Source organism: Gymnogyps californianus, chromosome Z (assembly GCF_018139145.2).
Source record: "Gymnogyps californianus isolate 813 chromosome Z, ASM1813914v2, whole genome shotgun sequence".
Classification (NCBI taxonomy): Eukaryota; Metazoa; Chordata; class Aves; order Accipitriformes; family Cathartidae; genus Gymnogyps; species Gymnogyps californianus.
Window position 1 is genome coordinate 59,754,496 of NC_059500.1, and position 17,960 is coordinate 59,772,455.

A 17,960-nucleotide genomic window follows, 5' to 3' on the forward strand; every position below is an offset into this window, starting at 1 on the left:
GAAGAAATTTTTCCTAATATCTGATCTAAACCTCCACTGGCGCAACTTGAAGCCATTTCTTCTCGTCCTATCACTTGTTACTTGGGAAAAGAGACCAACACCCACCTCGCTACAACCTCGTTTCAGGTAGTTGTAGAGAGTGACAAGGTCTCCCCTCAGCCTCCTTTTCTCCAGGCTAAACAACCCCAGTTCCCTCAGCCACTCCTCATAAGACTTGTTCTGTAGACCCTTCACCAGCTTTGTTGTTCTTCTTTGGACGTGCTCCCGCACCTCAATTTCTTTCTTGTAGTGAGGGGCCCAAAACTGAACACAGTATTCAAGGTGTGGTCTCGCCAGCGCAAAGTACAAAGGGACAATCGCTTCCCTAGTCCCATTGGCCACACTATTTCTGATACAAGCCAGAATGCTGTTGGCCTTCTTGGCCACCTGGGCACACTGCCGGCTCATATTCAGCCGGCCGTTGACCAACACCCCCAGGTCCTTTTCCAGCAGGCAGCTTTCCAGCCACTCTTCCCCAAGCCTGTAGCGTTGCACGGGGTTGTTGTCACCCAAGTGCAGGACCCGGCACTTGGCCTTGTTGAATTTCACACAGTTGGCCTTGGCCCATCAATCCAGCCCATCCAGATCCCTCTGTAGAGCCTTCCTACCCTCAAGCAGATCAACCCCCCCACCCAACTTGGTGTCGTCTGCAAACTTACTGAGGGTGCACTCGATCCCCTTGTCCAGATCATTGATAAAAGATACTAAACAGAACTGGCCCCAATACTGAGCCCTGGGGAACACCACTTGTGACTGGCCACCAACTGGATTTAACTCTATTCACCACAACTCTTTGGGCCCAGCCATCCAGCCAGTTTTTTATTCAGCGAAGAGTACACCCGTCCAAGCCATGAGCAGCCAGTTTCTTCAGGAGAATGCTGTGGGAAATGGTGTCAAAGGCTTTACTAAAGTCCTCTTGTCATAGAAAGAGATGCAGCTGGTCAAGCAGGACCTGCCTTTCATAAACCCATGCTGACGGCCTGATCACTTGGTTGTCCTGTATGTGCCACTTATGCCACTGTTAAATAGTGTTCTGCTATAGCTGGCTGCACAGAGCAGGCTTTCTCCATAACAATAGAAGGGTTAAAAGTATCCTGCAGGTGTAAAGATGGTCCTTTTTGCAGCTAGGTATCGTTGAGGCTACCAGTAGTGTTTGAAGAGGTGTGCTTTCCTTGTGAATAACCTTGTTTTTCTAGGACTGCTTTCACTGTTCAATATGTTTCTCTTTTTTTTTTTTTTTTTTTTTTTTAAATATCTAGAACATTTCTGTCACATATTGTATCTTACTGCATGACTAGACATGACTAGTCCTCTTCAGGAGGCCATCAGGCCCTGTTTGCAGAGGGCAACAAGTGGCCTGCCATCTGTCAAAACAGAGCAGTGTGGGTTTTTTACTCCGGTCTCCTTTTAGAAACAGTTTGGTCTGAAGTGCTGCCTTAAAGGCTATTTTAATGCATACCAAGGCTTGATATAGGACAGAATATACTGAGCAAATTCAGCAGACTCCAGAAGATATTACCCTGGCATCCATCAGGAGATAGTGCATGGGCCAGTATGTTTTATATAGGCCATACTGTTTGCATGGCCCAGTGATTATTTTACTCTTCAGTCATCTGTATATCTTCATCTTCAGCCTGAAAGTATGCAAACAGCACAGAGTTAAAATTTGGAATGAAGCTAGGAACAGAGGACAAAAATAATGCCCAGTTGGGTAGTAAATGTATCTCTCCGTCATGGTGGACGGGGACAATCCTGACAGTTCCTCCAACAGGCTTTGCATGGGAAGAGTGAAGTTGTGTGAAGCGCCTCAGTTTCACAAAGGGGTGGATGCACAAGTCTGTCAGAGATCTGCCTGTTTCTGTTTCTTGACATGTCAAAAATAATTATTCTCGATGAGGAAAAAAGATTGTTTTCAGTTAACTTTTATATCATAGGTTACAAATCTACAAGTATGTGAGAAAGACAAAAGCCACATTAGATGCCTAAAGAAGACCCCTTCTTATCAGCATTTATCTGTTTATATCTCATATAGTGATTGTCCCAGCACACACTGAGATTCCTTGGCTTAGCTCCTTTGGGTTTGTTTACACAAGAAGAGTGGCAGAAATATAAAATATATATGTACGCATCTAGGTAAACCACTGCAAAAGGTTACATGGACGTTCTTATTGCAGTGTAAATGAGGGTGACTGTGTCTTCAACTCCTGATTTCTTTTCTGAAGAACAAGATTTAGCTCAAATTGGCTTAAAAACATTTAAGTTAAAAAAAATAAAATGGGGCAAAGTCATGATGAACTTTCTTGTCTCTCTTTGATTAAAAGTTGTGCCCAGTTGAATTTAGATAAACTGATGGGTGTGCTTTACACTGAAATAAGAGCATCCAATCTGATTAAGCAGGTGCTGCTTAGAATTTTACACAAAGTTTTGGCCACCTGGCAGCTCAGAGTGATGCTGGCAGGGACAAGGCATCATGAAGAAGCTTTTGCTGCTACATGACTTTTCACTGGCTTAACAAAAGACTGGTCTAAACAGGCGAGAGTTGAGCATGTTTTCCAGCATGGACTGTGGGAGCCAAACCTGAATTTCACGTAGAAGGTAAAGTTTGTTCACAGTGCAAGAGGCCTCAATGGATGAAAAACTACACTTGCACAGCATAAGCAGTGTGATATGAATCTCGCTTTTGCTTTAAAAGAAAAGGAAGTCCTGTTAAAAGGCTGGCTAGTAACTTTTTGTTCTTGCAGGGTTCTTACCACTGTGGCCAGTGCAAACCAGGATATACAGGAGACCAAGCCAGGGGATGCCAGGCTGAGAGGAGCTGCAGAAATCGAGCCCTCAATCCATGCAGTGTCCATGCCCGTTGTATTGAGGAGAGGAGAGGAGAGGTGACATGTATTGTGAGTTCATAAATTCATGCATTTGTACAGTGAAAAATAGCCTTTTTTAGGCTGAAACTGAGAAAGTCTTTGTGGTCATTTTATATACAGTTGGGTGTTTTAACCAGATTGTGGCACACTGGCCCAGACCAGCTATGAAAATAACTAGGCTGAGTCTATCTTGCAGTTGTTTTCTGCTTGCAGCATGTCTGTAAGGCAGCCATACTTGCGTACCATATTTACTGTGTCTGTGTAATTAGATCTTTTGGGAATGGCTTTTTAGACTTTCTGTAGTCTCCTCAGAAAGGACTGTCAAGTGTCACTCTACAGAAGACATCACAAGGACAAATTCCTCTCCTGGTGCTCAGCTACATAGCTGTGAGTAGGGATCCTCTCTGCGTACCCAACATGCCTGTATTTGCCTGCTGATAAAGATGGCATTTTTCCAAGTGAGACCACAGATTCTAGGCACAGGTAGGCTGTACTGTGCTTTCCAGCCGTCGGAGCAGAGGGGCACCAAGTGGCATATGAACTTTCATTGTCAGAGTCTAACTGAAGTGCATTACTTAGTTCTTCCAGCTTGCAAGGGGAAGCAAGAGACTAATCCTGTGTCCTAAATTTGGATACAGCGTGTGCTTTTGCTGGCACTTGCTTTGGTCTCATTTTTAAGTACATCTGTTTCAAAGAAGAAGAATCTAGGGTATTTTAAGTCCATGCTGTAATGGGAAGATGCCTAGATACTTGTGTTAGGCAAGTCCTCATTTTAAGGGGAGGCCAGAGTTTGACATGCAGTTCTATGCATGTATCTTCAGTTACAACACAAATTAGGCATTGGTTTGAAATAGTACCAATTTAATTGGCTAGGAGAAGCTTGTGTGCAGATGCACTTGCTTTGCTGATGTAAACTTAGTAACTGTCAGTGCAGTTTTTTCTTAAAACTTCCTCTAGCTGCAGATGTATTCTTGAGATACTGAACAAAACACAGTCTTCCCATCAAACCATGCGCCCCTTGCAGAGATGCTAGGTACATATTCTGCCTAGGTCCCCTCTTTTCTTTTTCTCCACCTGCAGGTAAGGAACCAAAATTGATTCCTGACCAGTGTCTAAAAGAAATCTGTAGCTCCCACTGAAATCATTAGGTGTTGCAGGCACACATTCCATTTAACATCAAGTCTTAGCTCTTCCTAGCTGTGCCTAGATATAGAGAGCTTGAAACAAAGATTTTCTTTCCACATTGAGAGATGCTGAAGTGTACCTCATTGTACGTCAGTGTCTGTCCATGCCTTCTGTATGTTAGTGTTTTCAAGATTGATGTGGGATTTCCCTCTTGAATATTGCTACAGTGACTCATTAACCTTTTGGTAGTACTACCACGGTGTTTTATTGATAGTGTGGCATTGGCTGGGCTGGTGATGGTTATATTTGTGGAAAAGATGTTGACATTGACGGCTACCCTAATGAAGAACTCTCATGCTCTGCTGAAAACTGCAGAAAGGTAAGAAATTCTTTCTTAATCCTATAATAATTCAGAGCATGAAGGGGTCAAGAGGAAGAGTGGAAGAATCATCACTAGACACATTAATCTTTTTTCAAGTTATTGAATTCTTCTGGATAAATTGTATTTAATTTGATTAATTGATTAATTAAAACAATAATAGAAAAAGCCATTCAAATTATGAAGGCATCCAGTTTACCCATAGAACACTAGACATGTCTCATTTTTTGTCTAGGACAATTGCAGGTTTGTCCCAAACTCTGGACAAGAAGATGCCGATGGTGATGGGATTGGAGATGCCTGTGACGACGATGCGGATGGAGATGGCATTCCCAATGAGCAGGTGCTGTGTATAGATCAGGGTGCGGGGGTCTGTGCAAACAGAAGGATTTCACGTTACTGCAATAGGCAGTGATTCTGAAATCTGGCTCACTGCTATTTGCCAGAGATTATTGATACCCGTCACTGTCAGCAGCTCTCTAAATCCTGTCTTTTTCTTTTATATAATGCTTGCTATTACAAGACCTAAAAAACCCAAGCTGTCTCACTCAGCCTTAAATCCCACAGTGTATGCTCCATTATTATATTTTAGCATTGAATTCTAGAGTTTTTTGTATACAGAACTGGTGTCCTGTCACACTCTACCATAGCATGGCCTTCAGGAACATTATTTGCATTAGTGTCTGTCTTTTTAAAGAGCAGGTGGACCTGACATCACATTCCATGAGGGATCCAAAACTCACATAAATTAATGGGTGTCTTGCCAATAACTTGAAAAAGCTTTGAATCATGTTCTCAAAGCGAAAGAGGTTTCCATGTGGGTACACTACTGCAGATATATCAGAGAATAAATTCAGACTGTAAAAGCTCTTTTGTGTTCACCCCGTATCCTCACATGCCCACTATTGTTCTACATTAAGATCCTTCTGTGGTGTTGCTTAATGCACTTCCAAGGAAGACAACAAGAGCACTCTATACACAGTACAAATGTCCATGTGGAGCTAGGGCAGACTGGCAATCACAGAAGGTCTGTCTCAGGCTGTTTTGCCACAGAGGCCAACCCTAATTCTGGTAGCTTGAAGCAACTGGTTTCATTAATGTTCTGTAAGGAAAGAGGTTAAATCCTCCTTCAACTGTAAACCTATATGCAGGTTCAGCACCTTCGCAATCAAGTAACTTCTATATTGTTGCTAAGCTCTGTTCTGCCTCCGTGTCTGCAACAGGATGAGGTCATGCGTGTGCTAGATGGGAGAGGAAAGTTTACACCACTTTGAAATAAAGTTTTCTCCATATGCCTCCTGATGGTCTTAGAGAGTCAATAGCAGCTTGGTTGACCAAAAAAAAAAAAAAAAAAAAGACTTGTACATTTTTGCATCAAAAATGCCTGTTTTTCCAAGTGTTTCAGCTTTGATTTGAGTCTCTACCAGAAGGGGGCAATGGCCTTTCACCAAGAGCATCTACAAACCCTGTCAGGGTCTCTGAAATGCAGCTTTTGAGAAGGACCATGTAAGGAAGCCAAGGCACCAAAACAGGTTACTCACCATGGATGCATCCAAAATGAGAATCAGAAGTCAAAGTTATAAATCAATAAAGCCTTATGATACTGGGTGTTTATGTTTAGGGGTCCCACGGTGTGGTTCAAAGCAGAGCTTTGAGGGAGCCGGTGAAATCTGATCCAGAGGTAATATTCACATAAGATGTCAAACTGCTCACAGTAATCATTTTTTGTGAAAGTAGAAACAAATACAAGAGTTATATAAATGCGCTAAAGTAGAAATTAAAGATTCGGGGCCCAGTTCATGTCTGATTTGGATCTGCGTCTCTTGCAGGATAACTGTGTCTTGGCTCACAATGTTAACCAGAGAAATGGCGACCAAGATATCTTTGGAGATGCTTGTGACAATTGCCGCAATGTCCTCAATAATGACCAGAGGGACACAGATGGTGATGGGAAGGGAGATGCTTGTGATGATGACATGGATGGAGATGGTTGGTAATTCTTCCCTTCCAGCTTCTCTGATGTTCTTGAAACTTGCCCAGAACATGCTGTGTGTTAGGAGATTTCCTGTCACCAGCTGCTAAGTGTCATGTAACACATTGTCTTTCTTCATGAAACCCGTGTTTGGAATCCTTTTCATTTAGATTAATATATATCTTTTAGCATCCATTGGAAGCACTGAACACTGTAACAGATAAACCAAGCCATATTTCATGTGTAAGTTAAGTTTGTTGGTCATTCAGTAATTCCTTAAAGGTGCAAACATGTCCCAGAGTACCCAGCTGCTGCCTGTCCCAGATGCCCAAGAGCTACATAATGTATTATTTTCATTGCTGTAGGAGGCTTGAAAGAAGTGAAAAAATCACAGCCCTTCAAATGTAATAACGAAGATGAAACATCCCGTCCTGTAAGCTGTGATACAGGAACAGGATAGAATGAATTGTGTGTAATTAATGAAGTGTGTGTGACGGTGTTGAAAGCTGTTCTTTAGCAAGATGTTTCTAACTTCTATTAAATGAATGGATGCACACATAAGAAAGATTTGCTCTGCAGGCTTACAATGTCACTACAAGGTTAAGTAGTTGCTGAAAAGGAATAGTGTCTTTACTGTTCTTGATGTTTATGTTGTCCAGTAACAAATACGGGAATTGTTTTTAACTAACATCCAATCCACTTTTCACTAGGTATTAAGAACCTTTTGGATAATTGTCAGAGGATTCCCAACCAAGACCAGGAGGACAAGGATAATGATGGTGTTGGTGATGCCTGTGACAGCTGCCCGACAATCAGCAACCCAAACCAGGTTAGCAGGCAGAAGGAAAAAATATCCTTGTTTAGGGAGAGGGACTGCTGAGGTCCAAAAAGATGCAAGACAGTGAGGCAGCCCATGCAGCCACAGTGTTTATCTTTTAACAAAAGGTATTCAGGGAAGTTTTATGGAGCTTCAAACTCTCCTAACATTGGAAAGGGGAGCCACCAGGTGTATTCTCATAGCGTGGGATGTTGTTAGCACCTCTGCCCTGCCAGTATCTTCTACTGTCATGCTCTGAAATGTGGGCATGCTCCAGTCCCACGGAGTCCAATGCCAGACTCCACACAGTGGTGTGATTTAGTTACAGTTGGTATTTCTTTATTCAGGACAAAATCCTAGTGTCCTTATTTAGCAAAACTTTCACTGCTCCTAGGTGAGAAGTCAGTGAGACTTTTCATGTTTTGAATTCTGATTAAGCCCCTTGTGACTAACAAAAAAATGCTGGAAACTTTAGGGAAACATGGTAGATTTTTAAAGCTGCTTAAGAAATCAGCCTTGGTTAGAAATGAGGGATACTTACTTCCAGTAGTAGAGGAATCTTTCTTGAACTACTCATCTTGCTTGAACTGCTCCAGTCAAGTTTAACCTTGTTTATTCATTGTCTGGTTTTTTTTTCTTTAATAAAACTGACTTTTTGGTTAGATGAATGATGCAAACAACAAAATACGTTTTGTAAAACAAATGTTTTTCCATGCTTTTATTTTAATTGTATTTGATTTGGTTGTGTTTTGGTTTAATACTGCCATTTTAATAGATGCTCTCAGCAGCTGATACTGGAACTTTCTCTGTTTCCCTTTGCAGTCGGATGTTGACAATGACCTGGTTGGAGATTCCTGCGATACCAATCAGGACAGGTATGCTGTGTTGTGGCTTGTAGCAGCAGCAGGGAAGTGGAAGAGGCTAGTCTTGAGCTGAAGCATGCTACTGATTCCTGGAGAGCTATAATCCCTCAGACTAGCCTGGATTTAATTCCAATACCCCCTCAAAGAGATGTTAAATGATAACATTGTTTTTGAAATATCAGCCTTGTTGGTTCACTCCCCTGTAGCAGTACAGTTACCGGGCCCTTCACCTTTAGCCCCGTGTTCACACAGGCTTTCTGTGAGTTCCTCTGGAAGTGACATTCAGAGCAGTTCTCTGGCTGTAAAACCCAGAGCACTGCTCAGAACTTCTTAGTGAGGTAACATCTTTTTTCTTTTCTTTATTTTTCATTCCTCTTTTCTTTCTTTTTTTCTGTAGCAGAAATTTCACAGTTAAGGGCTGTATGTTTTTCCATAAGAACCTAGTGTTTCAGAAACAGAATTTTATTATCAAGTGTAAAACATTTCCAGATAAACCCCTTTCCTTTAGGACAGCAAGAGTGGCAGGGCTCCTCTGTGGCTTTTACATGCCCTGAGCATTCAGGGGAGCACGTCCCATGACAAACTGCTAACGCCTGGCTGGAAGCAGCTTCTGCATAACCAGCTTTGGGGGTGGCAAGTCCTCCCCTGTGCTCCTCACTTGAAGCAAGAGGAAGGGGAAGTGATAAACCTGTGCTGGCACAGCATTTCACCAGCCGCAGACAGCTGCAAGGTCTCCCCCCAGGGCTGTCGGTGGGTGCTGCTGCCTGGGACAATAAGCACTGGGAGCCCACTTCCCAGCCTCCGCAGGGAGCATTCCCAGTCTTGGGCCAGTAGCTGCCAAGGCCCCCAGCTGGGAGCTGTTTTACTCTTAAGTAGACATGGCCTTGTTTTTTTCCTATTTTAAAAAAGGACATGTTTTTTTTTTTTTTTCCTCAAACCTAACTAATGTGTATGAAGCATTTCCTGGTAGAAATGCTGTAGCTCTGCCTGAGGTTAACCTTGCAATAGATACATGTGCGTGGTCCTCATTGCATTTTATCTCAAGAATGTGCAAACACTAGTTGCTCTGACCTAAAATTAAAGCACTTTTCTTAAGCAGGGAGAGAGAGCTGGGAATATGCATAGCTATAAACTGCAGCACTGCCTTAATTTGGCTGCATGTCACTTCTGCTCTGCCTGTGCTAGGCAAAAACCTACTGAGGGGGAAACATGCCTGCTTATCGCCAGAAACCATTTTGTTTATGGTGTGTGTACAAAACACACGAGTTCAGGCCATTTTTTTGCACAGATGCACCTAACTGTTGGCATGGAGAAACAATGCAGCCACCCCATAATTTCCCAAACCCTTTTCTATAGTCTGTGTCCCTGTTCCTGGTGACTCTTCGCAGTAAGCAGCTGATGCAGCCATGGGCTGGAGGGGTGCTTGGGAGCTACAGACTTTTTCCTCTGTTTCTTACTTCGTGGCTCCCCTGTGGGACCGTAAGGTAACAAAACTTGCTATGCAGGAGGGTGAAAGTGGTGCTTGTTTTTAAACAAGTCTGATTTCAGGTGCTCATGCAGAGTCTCCCATAAATTTTCATTCACACTCATGCCTGCACATTCATGAGCACCAAGACACTTGTTGACAACATGTGTGACACGGGACACCAGCTGTTGAGCTCTTGCTGTCTCTGGGTGCCTTTTGATTTGTGACACAGCACTTGCTGGATGTGCCTTACACGCCCTTTAGGAGTGGATGTCGTTTGGGATCTTGGGCTCTGCTATCTTTTCCCACTCCATGTAAGGCTTCTTTTTCTTTTCCTAATCTGAGTATTTTTATAGCTCCAGGCTTAGTCTTCATCTTCCTGCCACCTTATCATACAGTCTCTGTTTGTTCCTTGTCTCCTTGCTGTTCAGCCACCTGAGTGATGCCAGATCGTGGTGCCCCACTGGTCTGTTTCCAGCTCCAGGGGTGCCTCAAGTGCATTTCCCGCTCAGGTACGCGTGCTGTCCCTCATGCAGAGGCAGGAGCTGATGCTGGCATGCCATTTCTTTTTGTCTCTGTGATCGTAGCGACGGCGATGGGCACCAAGACAGCACAGACAATTGCCCCACCATCATTAACAGCTCGCAGCTGGACACAGATAAGGATGGGTTGGGTGATGAGTGTGACGAGGATGATGATAACGATGGCATTCCTGACCTCTTGCCCCCAGGCCCTGACAACTGCAGGCTGGTCCCCAACCCAGGGCAGGAAGATGATAATGGTAAGATGGGCCGTCAGGAGCTATTTCGGTGCTTGCGGACTACATCCTTCCCCAGGCATTACACATGTGCACCAGGATCCAACACAGTCACCACACGTGCATACACTCATCCCAGGAGGGACCCCAACACACAGGGGCCCTTTGGCCAAGGCAGAGGTCCTCAGGTCCCCTCCCCAGGCACTGTGGCCATCGGGGCTGAGACTCCACCTGCTTCTCAGACACCCTGATCCAGTGGCTCGGCCAGATGTGGCTACTTGCTGCACCATAAATCTGCTTTCACTTCTCCGATGTATTCAGGTGATGGCGTCGGGGATATCTGCGAGTCTGATTTTGACCAGGATACAGTGATTGATCGGATCGATGTGTGCCCTGAGAATGCAGAGATCACCTTGACAGACTTCCGGGCCTATCAGACGGTGGTGCTGGACCCAGAGGGGGATGCGCAGATTGATCCCAACTGGGTGGTTCTGAACCAGGTAAAAATACATCTGGTCTTTCTTACCTGTCTGAGAAAGATCACTTGAAAACCACAGTAAAACTGTGTCTCTAATTGCTGGACCTCTGGCAAACAAGTGAAAAGTGGAAGTTGTTTGTTGGTTGACTATTTTACAGGAGTTACAATGAAGGAACTTTCTTCTAGCATATGATAGCTTGAAGCTTGATGCTCCTAATAATCTAAAATAACTACAGGCTGGTCAACTTGTCCTGGGTGGATTTCACTGCTGCCAAGAAGCAAACACAAGATTTTTTTGTTACCCTATTGAAATATTTCTGTAGGAAATAGTTTCATGAATCCTTCTCAGAATTTGAAAGTCTGACCTGCTGTATAGCAGAGCATTTACTCCTAGATGGACTCCAATAACTGTTATTTGCACAAACAAATTTTAGCCTTCAGGAGGCTAATTGTTCTGAGTCACGAAGAATGTGCAATTTATTCCCATTGCCAAAGTCTCTGCCAAGCCAGCTGAGATGTATACACCTTCCTTAACTCAGTCCTGGCAGTCAGTTTAACCCCGAACTCCATGATCAAACTGTATGAGCTAAGCCTAGGAAAAGCTCTCTTCCCCGACCCAGCCCTCGTTCCACCCTGCCCCCCCCCAGTCCCATCTCCAATTCTGGCCAGGTTCAGTGATTTCCAGAAGATTGGGGTAGGGAAGGAAAGTATCAGAGTATCGGTATGGCCAATTCTGCAATGGGAAAAGAAAAATCCTTCCTGACTCAGGGCACACAAGCAGCTGAAACATCAGTATTTGATTATAGTTCTCATTTTAACTCGGAGCTACAAGTGTTACAGACATGCTGTGAGCAAACAGAGGAGGCAGATGGAGAGGGTGCTAGAGGGAGGCAAGAAGAGGCTACCAGGCTTAGCCAACCCAGCTCGTCACACATGCTAACCACCCTGAATTTACTCTTACAGGGCATGGAAATTGTGCAGACTATGAACAGCGATCCTGGCCTTGCTGTTGGTATGTACCCTCTTCTGAGATTCAAGTTTTACAGCAGAAGACTTATAGCATGTGAATGCATTTTCTGCAGACTTGTTTTTAACGTGTGTGTATCCTCAGGTTACACAGCTTTTAACGGCGTTGACTTTGAGGGCACTTTTCATGTGAACACGGTGACAGATGATGACTATGCTGGCTTTATTTTTGGTTATCAAGACAGCTCTAGCTTTTATGTGGTAATGTGGAAACAGACTGAACAGACATACTGGCAAGCAACTCCCTTCAGAGCTGTTGCAGAGCCCGGCATTCAGCTAAAGGTACAGGTCATGGCTCCTAGCTGGGGACACAGTGGTCACCACAGCCTGGCTATGTCATCCTGCCACGTGTTGCCTATGCCACCCCCCATCTGACTGCCGTGGGCTAAGCCATCATGCCGTGCATTGGCCAAGCCATCGCACTGCGTGTCAGCTGTGCTGCCCAAGTGCTGTTCTCTCCCTGCAGCAGGCGTCAAAACTGCTAAGTCAGGCGGCTGCCACACAGCCCTTCTAATAGCACCATTTTTTAAGGAACTTCATCTCCAGTCTTGCCCCGCTCGCCAGCTCGAGCGTTTAGTCTCTGCTCTCATTGTGCTCTGACTGTAATTGGTCAAATTGCCTCCTTCTCCTTGGTCCAGGTACTCAGTTGCTTTTCCATGCAAGCAGTGGCTGTGGTTATGTAAAAGAAGTTAGGGGCTTGTCAGGAGGAGGGAGGGTGCTTCTGCAGACCTGCTCCCCGCTACAAAAAGACTTGGAGCTCCTGAAAGTGACATTTCTCTGTGGTCAGCATTGGAAAATTGTATTTCTGCAGGCTGTGAAATCCAAGACGGGCCCTGGTGAGCACCTCCGCAACTCCCTCTGGCACACAGGGGACACCACTGATCAGGTCAGGCTGCTGTGGAAGGACCCCCGAAATGTAGGGTGGAAAGACAAAGTCTCCTACCGCTGGTTCTTGCAGCACAGACCCCAGATCGGTTATATCAGGTAAGAGAGGAAATGCTAGATAAGGTGAGTACAGATATGTGTCTGCCTAAACTGTTGTTTCTCAACACCTAATTCAGATGATAATCTGAGAATTTATAGTATGTCTGGGCTTTGCACTGAGGAAGCCTTGTAACAGGTTAGGCTTTTGAAATTCAGCCTGCAGTTCTTTTCCTCGGAAAGACAATTCCAAGCTAAGCCTGTTGTAACTGAAGTTTTCTACCATCTGACTGTTGTAACTGTGCCCTACCCTAATAAACCCTTTTCTGGCTTTAATACTTTGTTTCCCAAGCTACTGCTGGCCACTGATCTGAAAAACAATGCATTTCAAAATGTCTTAATTTTTATCTTTTAGAATATTTTTGTTGGAATTGTGATAGTTCATTTACATATTCTGGGATAATAGAATTAATAAAAGTTGTCCACTTGAAGGTTGTGATCCTAACTAAGATCAGTAGTTATCCTGACGTGATAGATTTGAGATTACATAGCATATATTCAGAAAGTTTGTCAAAGCTACGTAATGCATGTTATCTATTCTTATTTTGTTATTTGGAAGAAAAAAAAGTTATTTAAAAAAAATTTCACCATTCAGGAGGAAACGTTTCACTCTGCAACATCCAGATCAGCAGGAATTATACTTGTAGGTCAAGGCTGATGTTAAAATGCAAAAAATAAACTGCTCTGGCATCATCAGCTCAGGTTTTGCAACCGTATAATAGAACAGAAATACAGGTAAAAGTCAGTTGTTCTTCAAAAAATCACCACCCTGCAGTTGAGATGCGGTAACTTGATGGCATAATTATTCCACTTTTCTGGTGCAGAGCATCATCTTCAGCAGTAATTGGAGTGAGCATGTTTGACGTTATGCTAAAATGGATTTATACTGTCAATTATTGTGTCCCAGCCACAGGGCAGTAGTGAATAGATCTTGGGTGGCAACTTTTGTTTAGACCAAGCTGTTTGTGAAGCTGCTTCATGAGCAAACATCTACCTGTGGTTAGAGTCTCTCTAGCCAGCCTCATTAATGCCCCCTGCAACTGGGAAAGGTAGCAAAGTCAGTGTCACAAAATCCTTCAAAAACTAAAGGCAGCCAGGCCTAAAGTGAACCTCTGCCAGCTCTCTGTCCACATCTCTCTGTGGTCTGTTTAGGCCAGATGCCACAGACCATAATGTGTCTAGCAAAGGTTTTCCGAGGCTTCGAGGAAGCCTAGGAAAAAGTCACTTCAGCCAGCCTCTCCCACGGAAATTTGAAAGACAACAAGTTCTATTCATTGTACAGATACTTTTGAACTGCCCCAGCAAATCAGGAAATAAACTCAGGAACATAACAGGAATTGGGTTTTTTTTCTTATTTTATAAAAAGACACAGGAACCTCCTTTCCCTTCACCACTCGCTATTTTCTTGCATGTCAGACCAGCAGTGTCCTCATCCAAAACAGGGCCTTCCAGGCTCATCATCCTCCAAGTCATTTACCCAGTACCCCAGAGGCTGAGGACTTGGTGTAGACAGTGCTGCAGCAGCTCAGCTGGCTCCAGCGTGGTCCCGCTCAAGCCTTCAGTACAGGGCACACGCTGGGGAGCTGGCAGGGCGCAGATGTTCCCAGAGCTATTTGGGAATTTGCCGACGGGTTTTCTAACAAGAAGATGCCAGATCATCAAAACTGTTCTGGAATTAATCATATTCACATTTTTAAAGAAATCTCACAGTCAAGTTTAAGATTCCAAATGGTTTGTTTGAAACTTTGCCTATTTAAAAAAAAAAGAAAAGTTTAGCTTCAAACTGTGTGAGACAATATCCATCTGGCCTTCTTCAACCGATCTAATCTGGTTCTCCCTTTCTCCTATAACTATTGACTGTGGAAATTTTCAAGAGTTAAAGCTCTCAGCCTGACTGACTACAGGAAAAAACATTCCATCCTTTTGTAGGACGTGTAAAAAACCAACCACCACCAAAACACCCTCCCTGCCCAGCTCTTGCCAGTGTGCAGCATTGCTCCAGTTCCCAGCCTACAGAGGAGCTATCTTAACTGCTTTTTCTCCCCTGGGCTAGAGGAGAGGATAGCACATCCAAGGCTAGAGCCACCATGGATAACAAAGTTACTTTTACGAATGTTGCAGCCTTGGAAAAGACCTAACAGAGCTTCTGTTTGCTTTCATTAAGGGCAAGATTTTATGAAGGCTCTGAGCTAGTGGCAGACTCTGGTGTAACTATAGACACCACGATGCGTGGAGGACGGCTTGGAGTTTTCTGCTTCTCTCAGGAAAACATTATTTGGTCAAACCTGAAATATCGCTGCAATGGTAATGTTGCTCTTATGTCATTTTAGCTAATAACTAGCAAGTGACCACGAAGAACCAGTAGTGTGGCTATTGGATTAAGCCATGTTGCATCCTTTCCTTTGCTTTTCATTGACAAGTTACTCACAGCTGTGAAACGCCTCCCCTGACACCAGCAGCACACTGCAGCCCAGCCAGACAGGAACTAACACCTCACAACTGCTCCTCCCAGAGCAGTCACTGTGCTGCAGAGAGTGTGCCAACTAAGTAGTATAGCTGTCATCAGAGAATTAGAAATGTTATTTAAAACCAACCAACTGTGAGAGTTGTACACGCACAATATACTGAGGCCACCATGTATGTAGGATGTCTCGAGCTCTGAATACAAGGTGAAATAGATCCGGAGAGCCAGCGGGATCAGTCACCAGGCATCAGTGTCACTCATGTACCTGTTGGTTGCTCCTGTCTGTGGGAGGGCAAGATCATAAGATGCCCTTTCTCCCACGGAAGAATCCTTCTCAGGCTCTATGGGAGCGTGCTGGCTCGCTCCTCTTGGGGTAGGAGCCTTGCAGCTTAGCCCTGATCTCCCACTATATGGAATAACTCAAACCTTGGTCACTCACACAGAAGCTGATCGTGTCAGGGTATTTCTGCCTGGCAGCAGTTCAGGTAGCATGAAGTGGGGTTGGAGGGGCTGCCCCCCTCCTCTCAGCATCAAGCCCTACCTGACCAAGGCAGCCTTAGGAAAATAAGGTACCAGCCAAGCTGGAATACTTTCCTTGTCTGCTTTCTGTGGATCTAAGAAGCCCAGCCCAGGTCTGCAGTGGACACAGCCGCTGCACGGCCAGACCCTGGCCCTGTGGCTTGTTCTGGTCATGGACTCTGGTTCTTGGGCACTTGGTACACCTAGGCTGGTGCTTGGAGGTCATGGTTAAACAGGGTAACTTCTAGACAGCAGTGCTTACAATTAAGTATTACTTGATAAGAGTCTCAAACAGTATGTGGTTTCCCAGAAAGCATGTTTCAAAGCTGCCACTGAAGTTGTAGATACTTTCCTGGCAGTGAGCAGGCAGTGGCTTTGCTGCAGGTGCTGCAGTCAGTCAGTGAAACCCACTCTAAGAAGTCTCTGGAGTCCCCAGGTATCCCTGCTTTCATTTCAGACAAGTTCCTACATTTGCAGTAGAAAAAAGAATTTTCAAGGTGGAAATAATCAGAGTAAAGTTGAGGTCATGCAGCTGAGCTTCATTGCTGTGGCTCCATCTTTGGCTGCATCTTTAGCTCTATGGTTAGTTCAGTGGCTCTCCAGATAAAATGGTCTGGGATCTGGCAAAGGCACACTGCAAATGCAACGCTTCAAACAGAACTGTTCATGACATAAGAACTCATATGACATTGACCCATCTCCAGCTCCCTTCACCAATTCTGAAGTTTCTCTACCAGTTGCTGTTGGTCCTCGGGTTAATGTTTCTGTCCCTTCTTGTGGCGTGGGAAACCATCACAAGGAAGTTGAATTAGGATACATGAGAAATAGAGACGCTGACGCTAGAAACGTCTGGGGTGCAGAGCAAGACAACCACTTTTTCTGCCTTTCTGGTCAGCGTTTATGAATAAAAATACAAGAGTGGAAGCCAGAAAGTTTTTGGGTGGAAATGTAATTTGAAGATTGATAGTACTCCGTTATGGGCTGGAACTGCAGCACTGTCTTGTTAGCCTCTCTGTGCTTTTCAGTGGTGTACAGCTAGAACTGAAAACATTCCCTGTTCATTCTTAATGTGTAAACAAAAGAGAAGGCATGTTACCTAAAAAAAAGAGTAGATGGGTAATTCATTCATTTAAGTGCTCCTTGATTTTGTCAGAAGAGACTAAACTTTTGCATATTTTCCTGTTTTCAGACACCATCCCAGAGGACTTTCAAGAATTTCAAGCTCAGCAGTTTGGCATTGGTGATATTTAAGAAGGAAAAGCAAACTAACATTGCTATTGCAAATAATAAAACAATATATTTCAAATCCTTATATGATTGTTGTTGTAAGAGTGCACACCGCAGTTTGTTCTCATTGATGTGACTGTCAGACTTTTTTTTGTATAAAAGTGAAAATAAAAAGGAGACAAAATAGACTGGGGCTTCACTTGTTTTCAAATTTGCCCTAAAATCTAAGGAGCAGCACGTAATGGAGTGACACTTGCTTAAAACATTCTCAGGAAAAGTTTGAATCTATTGCTGTTTTGGATTCAGTATTAAGCAGAGTGGGGCAGAAAGTGCAATTTTGTCTATCTATATCTGGCATGCATCAGAAACAACAGGCTGCATCGGGGCATGAAGTGGTTGGGAGCTGTCTGGCCAAGCCAAGGGCTTCTTAGTACCTTTCCAGTCCTGCTAGGAAAAAGTTTTATCTATCATCTCCTTCAGAGCAGTTTAACAACTTTGGAGATTTAGTTACCTTTGGCAGACCTCCTCTAAGAATGCTATTAGACCTCCCTGCCCTTCCACTCCCAGAAAACTATGAGTAACACTATCACATCCTGTAAAAGCAGAAAAGCTGACTGCAGAGTGTTGTAGTCACATCTTATGACTTGCATGTGACTAAAACCAAAAAGGACATATGGAGATAGATAAATGCAGTATCACCTATGGAGAGAATCCTAACTTTCACATACACAAAGCCAGGCTTTGACCTGCTGCCCCCACTCAGAGCCGAGCTCTCTCAGCAGGTACTGCAATCTTACAAAAATAAGTCACCAAGTTAAAAACCCAAAACACTGTGTTAAGTGTAACCATTAGGAAAGGACTGGAAAACAAAAAGCCAAAAAAATTGTATCACAATGCACTTATAATTCGAAGTATAGAAAGGTGTTGGATACCGTGTGCATTTCTACTACATTCTTTTTCAAAATGGAGCTAGGAAAGGAAGGG

General features: G+C 43.9%; 1 protein-coding gene across 3 annotated transcripts in view; it reads left to right on the forward strand.

Moving 5' to 3' along the window:
• THBS4 (thrombospondin 4) overlaps positions 1 to 17,164 on the forward strand; it is a 35,089-nt gene extending 17,925 nt beyond the window's left edge. For all 3 annotated transcript variants that reach the window (XM_050913173.1, XM_050913172.1, XM_050913174.1), the window contains exons 9-21: positions 2,781 to 2,933; positions 4,303 to 4,407; positions 4,643 to 4,750; positions 6,237 to 6,396; positions 7,090 to 7,208; positions 8,019 to 8,071; positions 10,112 to 10,305; positions 10,603 to 10,781; positions 11,723 to 11,771; positions 11,871 to 12,067; positions 12,597 to 12,769; positions 14,931 to 15,070; positions 16,939 to 17,164. In XM_050913173.1, the coding sequence (XP_050769130.1) occupies positions 2,781 to 2,933; positions 4,303 to 4,407; positions 4,643 to 4,750; positions 6,237 to 6,396; positions 7,090 to 7,208; positions 8,019 to 8,071; positions 10,112 to 10,305; positions 10,603 to 10,781; positions 11,723 to 11,771; positions 11,871 to 12,067; positions 12,597 to 12,769; positions 14,931 to 15,070; positions 16,939 to 17,000 (1,692 nt within the window). In that variant the 3' untranslated portion in view covers positions 17,001 to 17,164. The remainder of the gene's footprint in view (positions 1 to 2,780; positions 2,934 to 4,302; positions 4,408 to 4,642; positions 4,751 to 6,236; positions 6,397 to 7,089; positions 7,209 to 8,018; positions 8,072 to 10,111; positions 10,306 to 10,602; positions 10,782 to 11,722; positions 11,772 to 11,870; positions 12,068 to 12,596; positions 12,770 to 14,930; positions 15,071 to 16,938) is intronic.
• Positions 17,165 to 17,960: the final 796 nt, after the last annotated feature.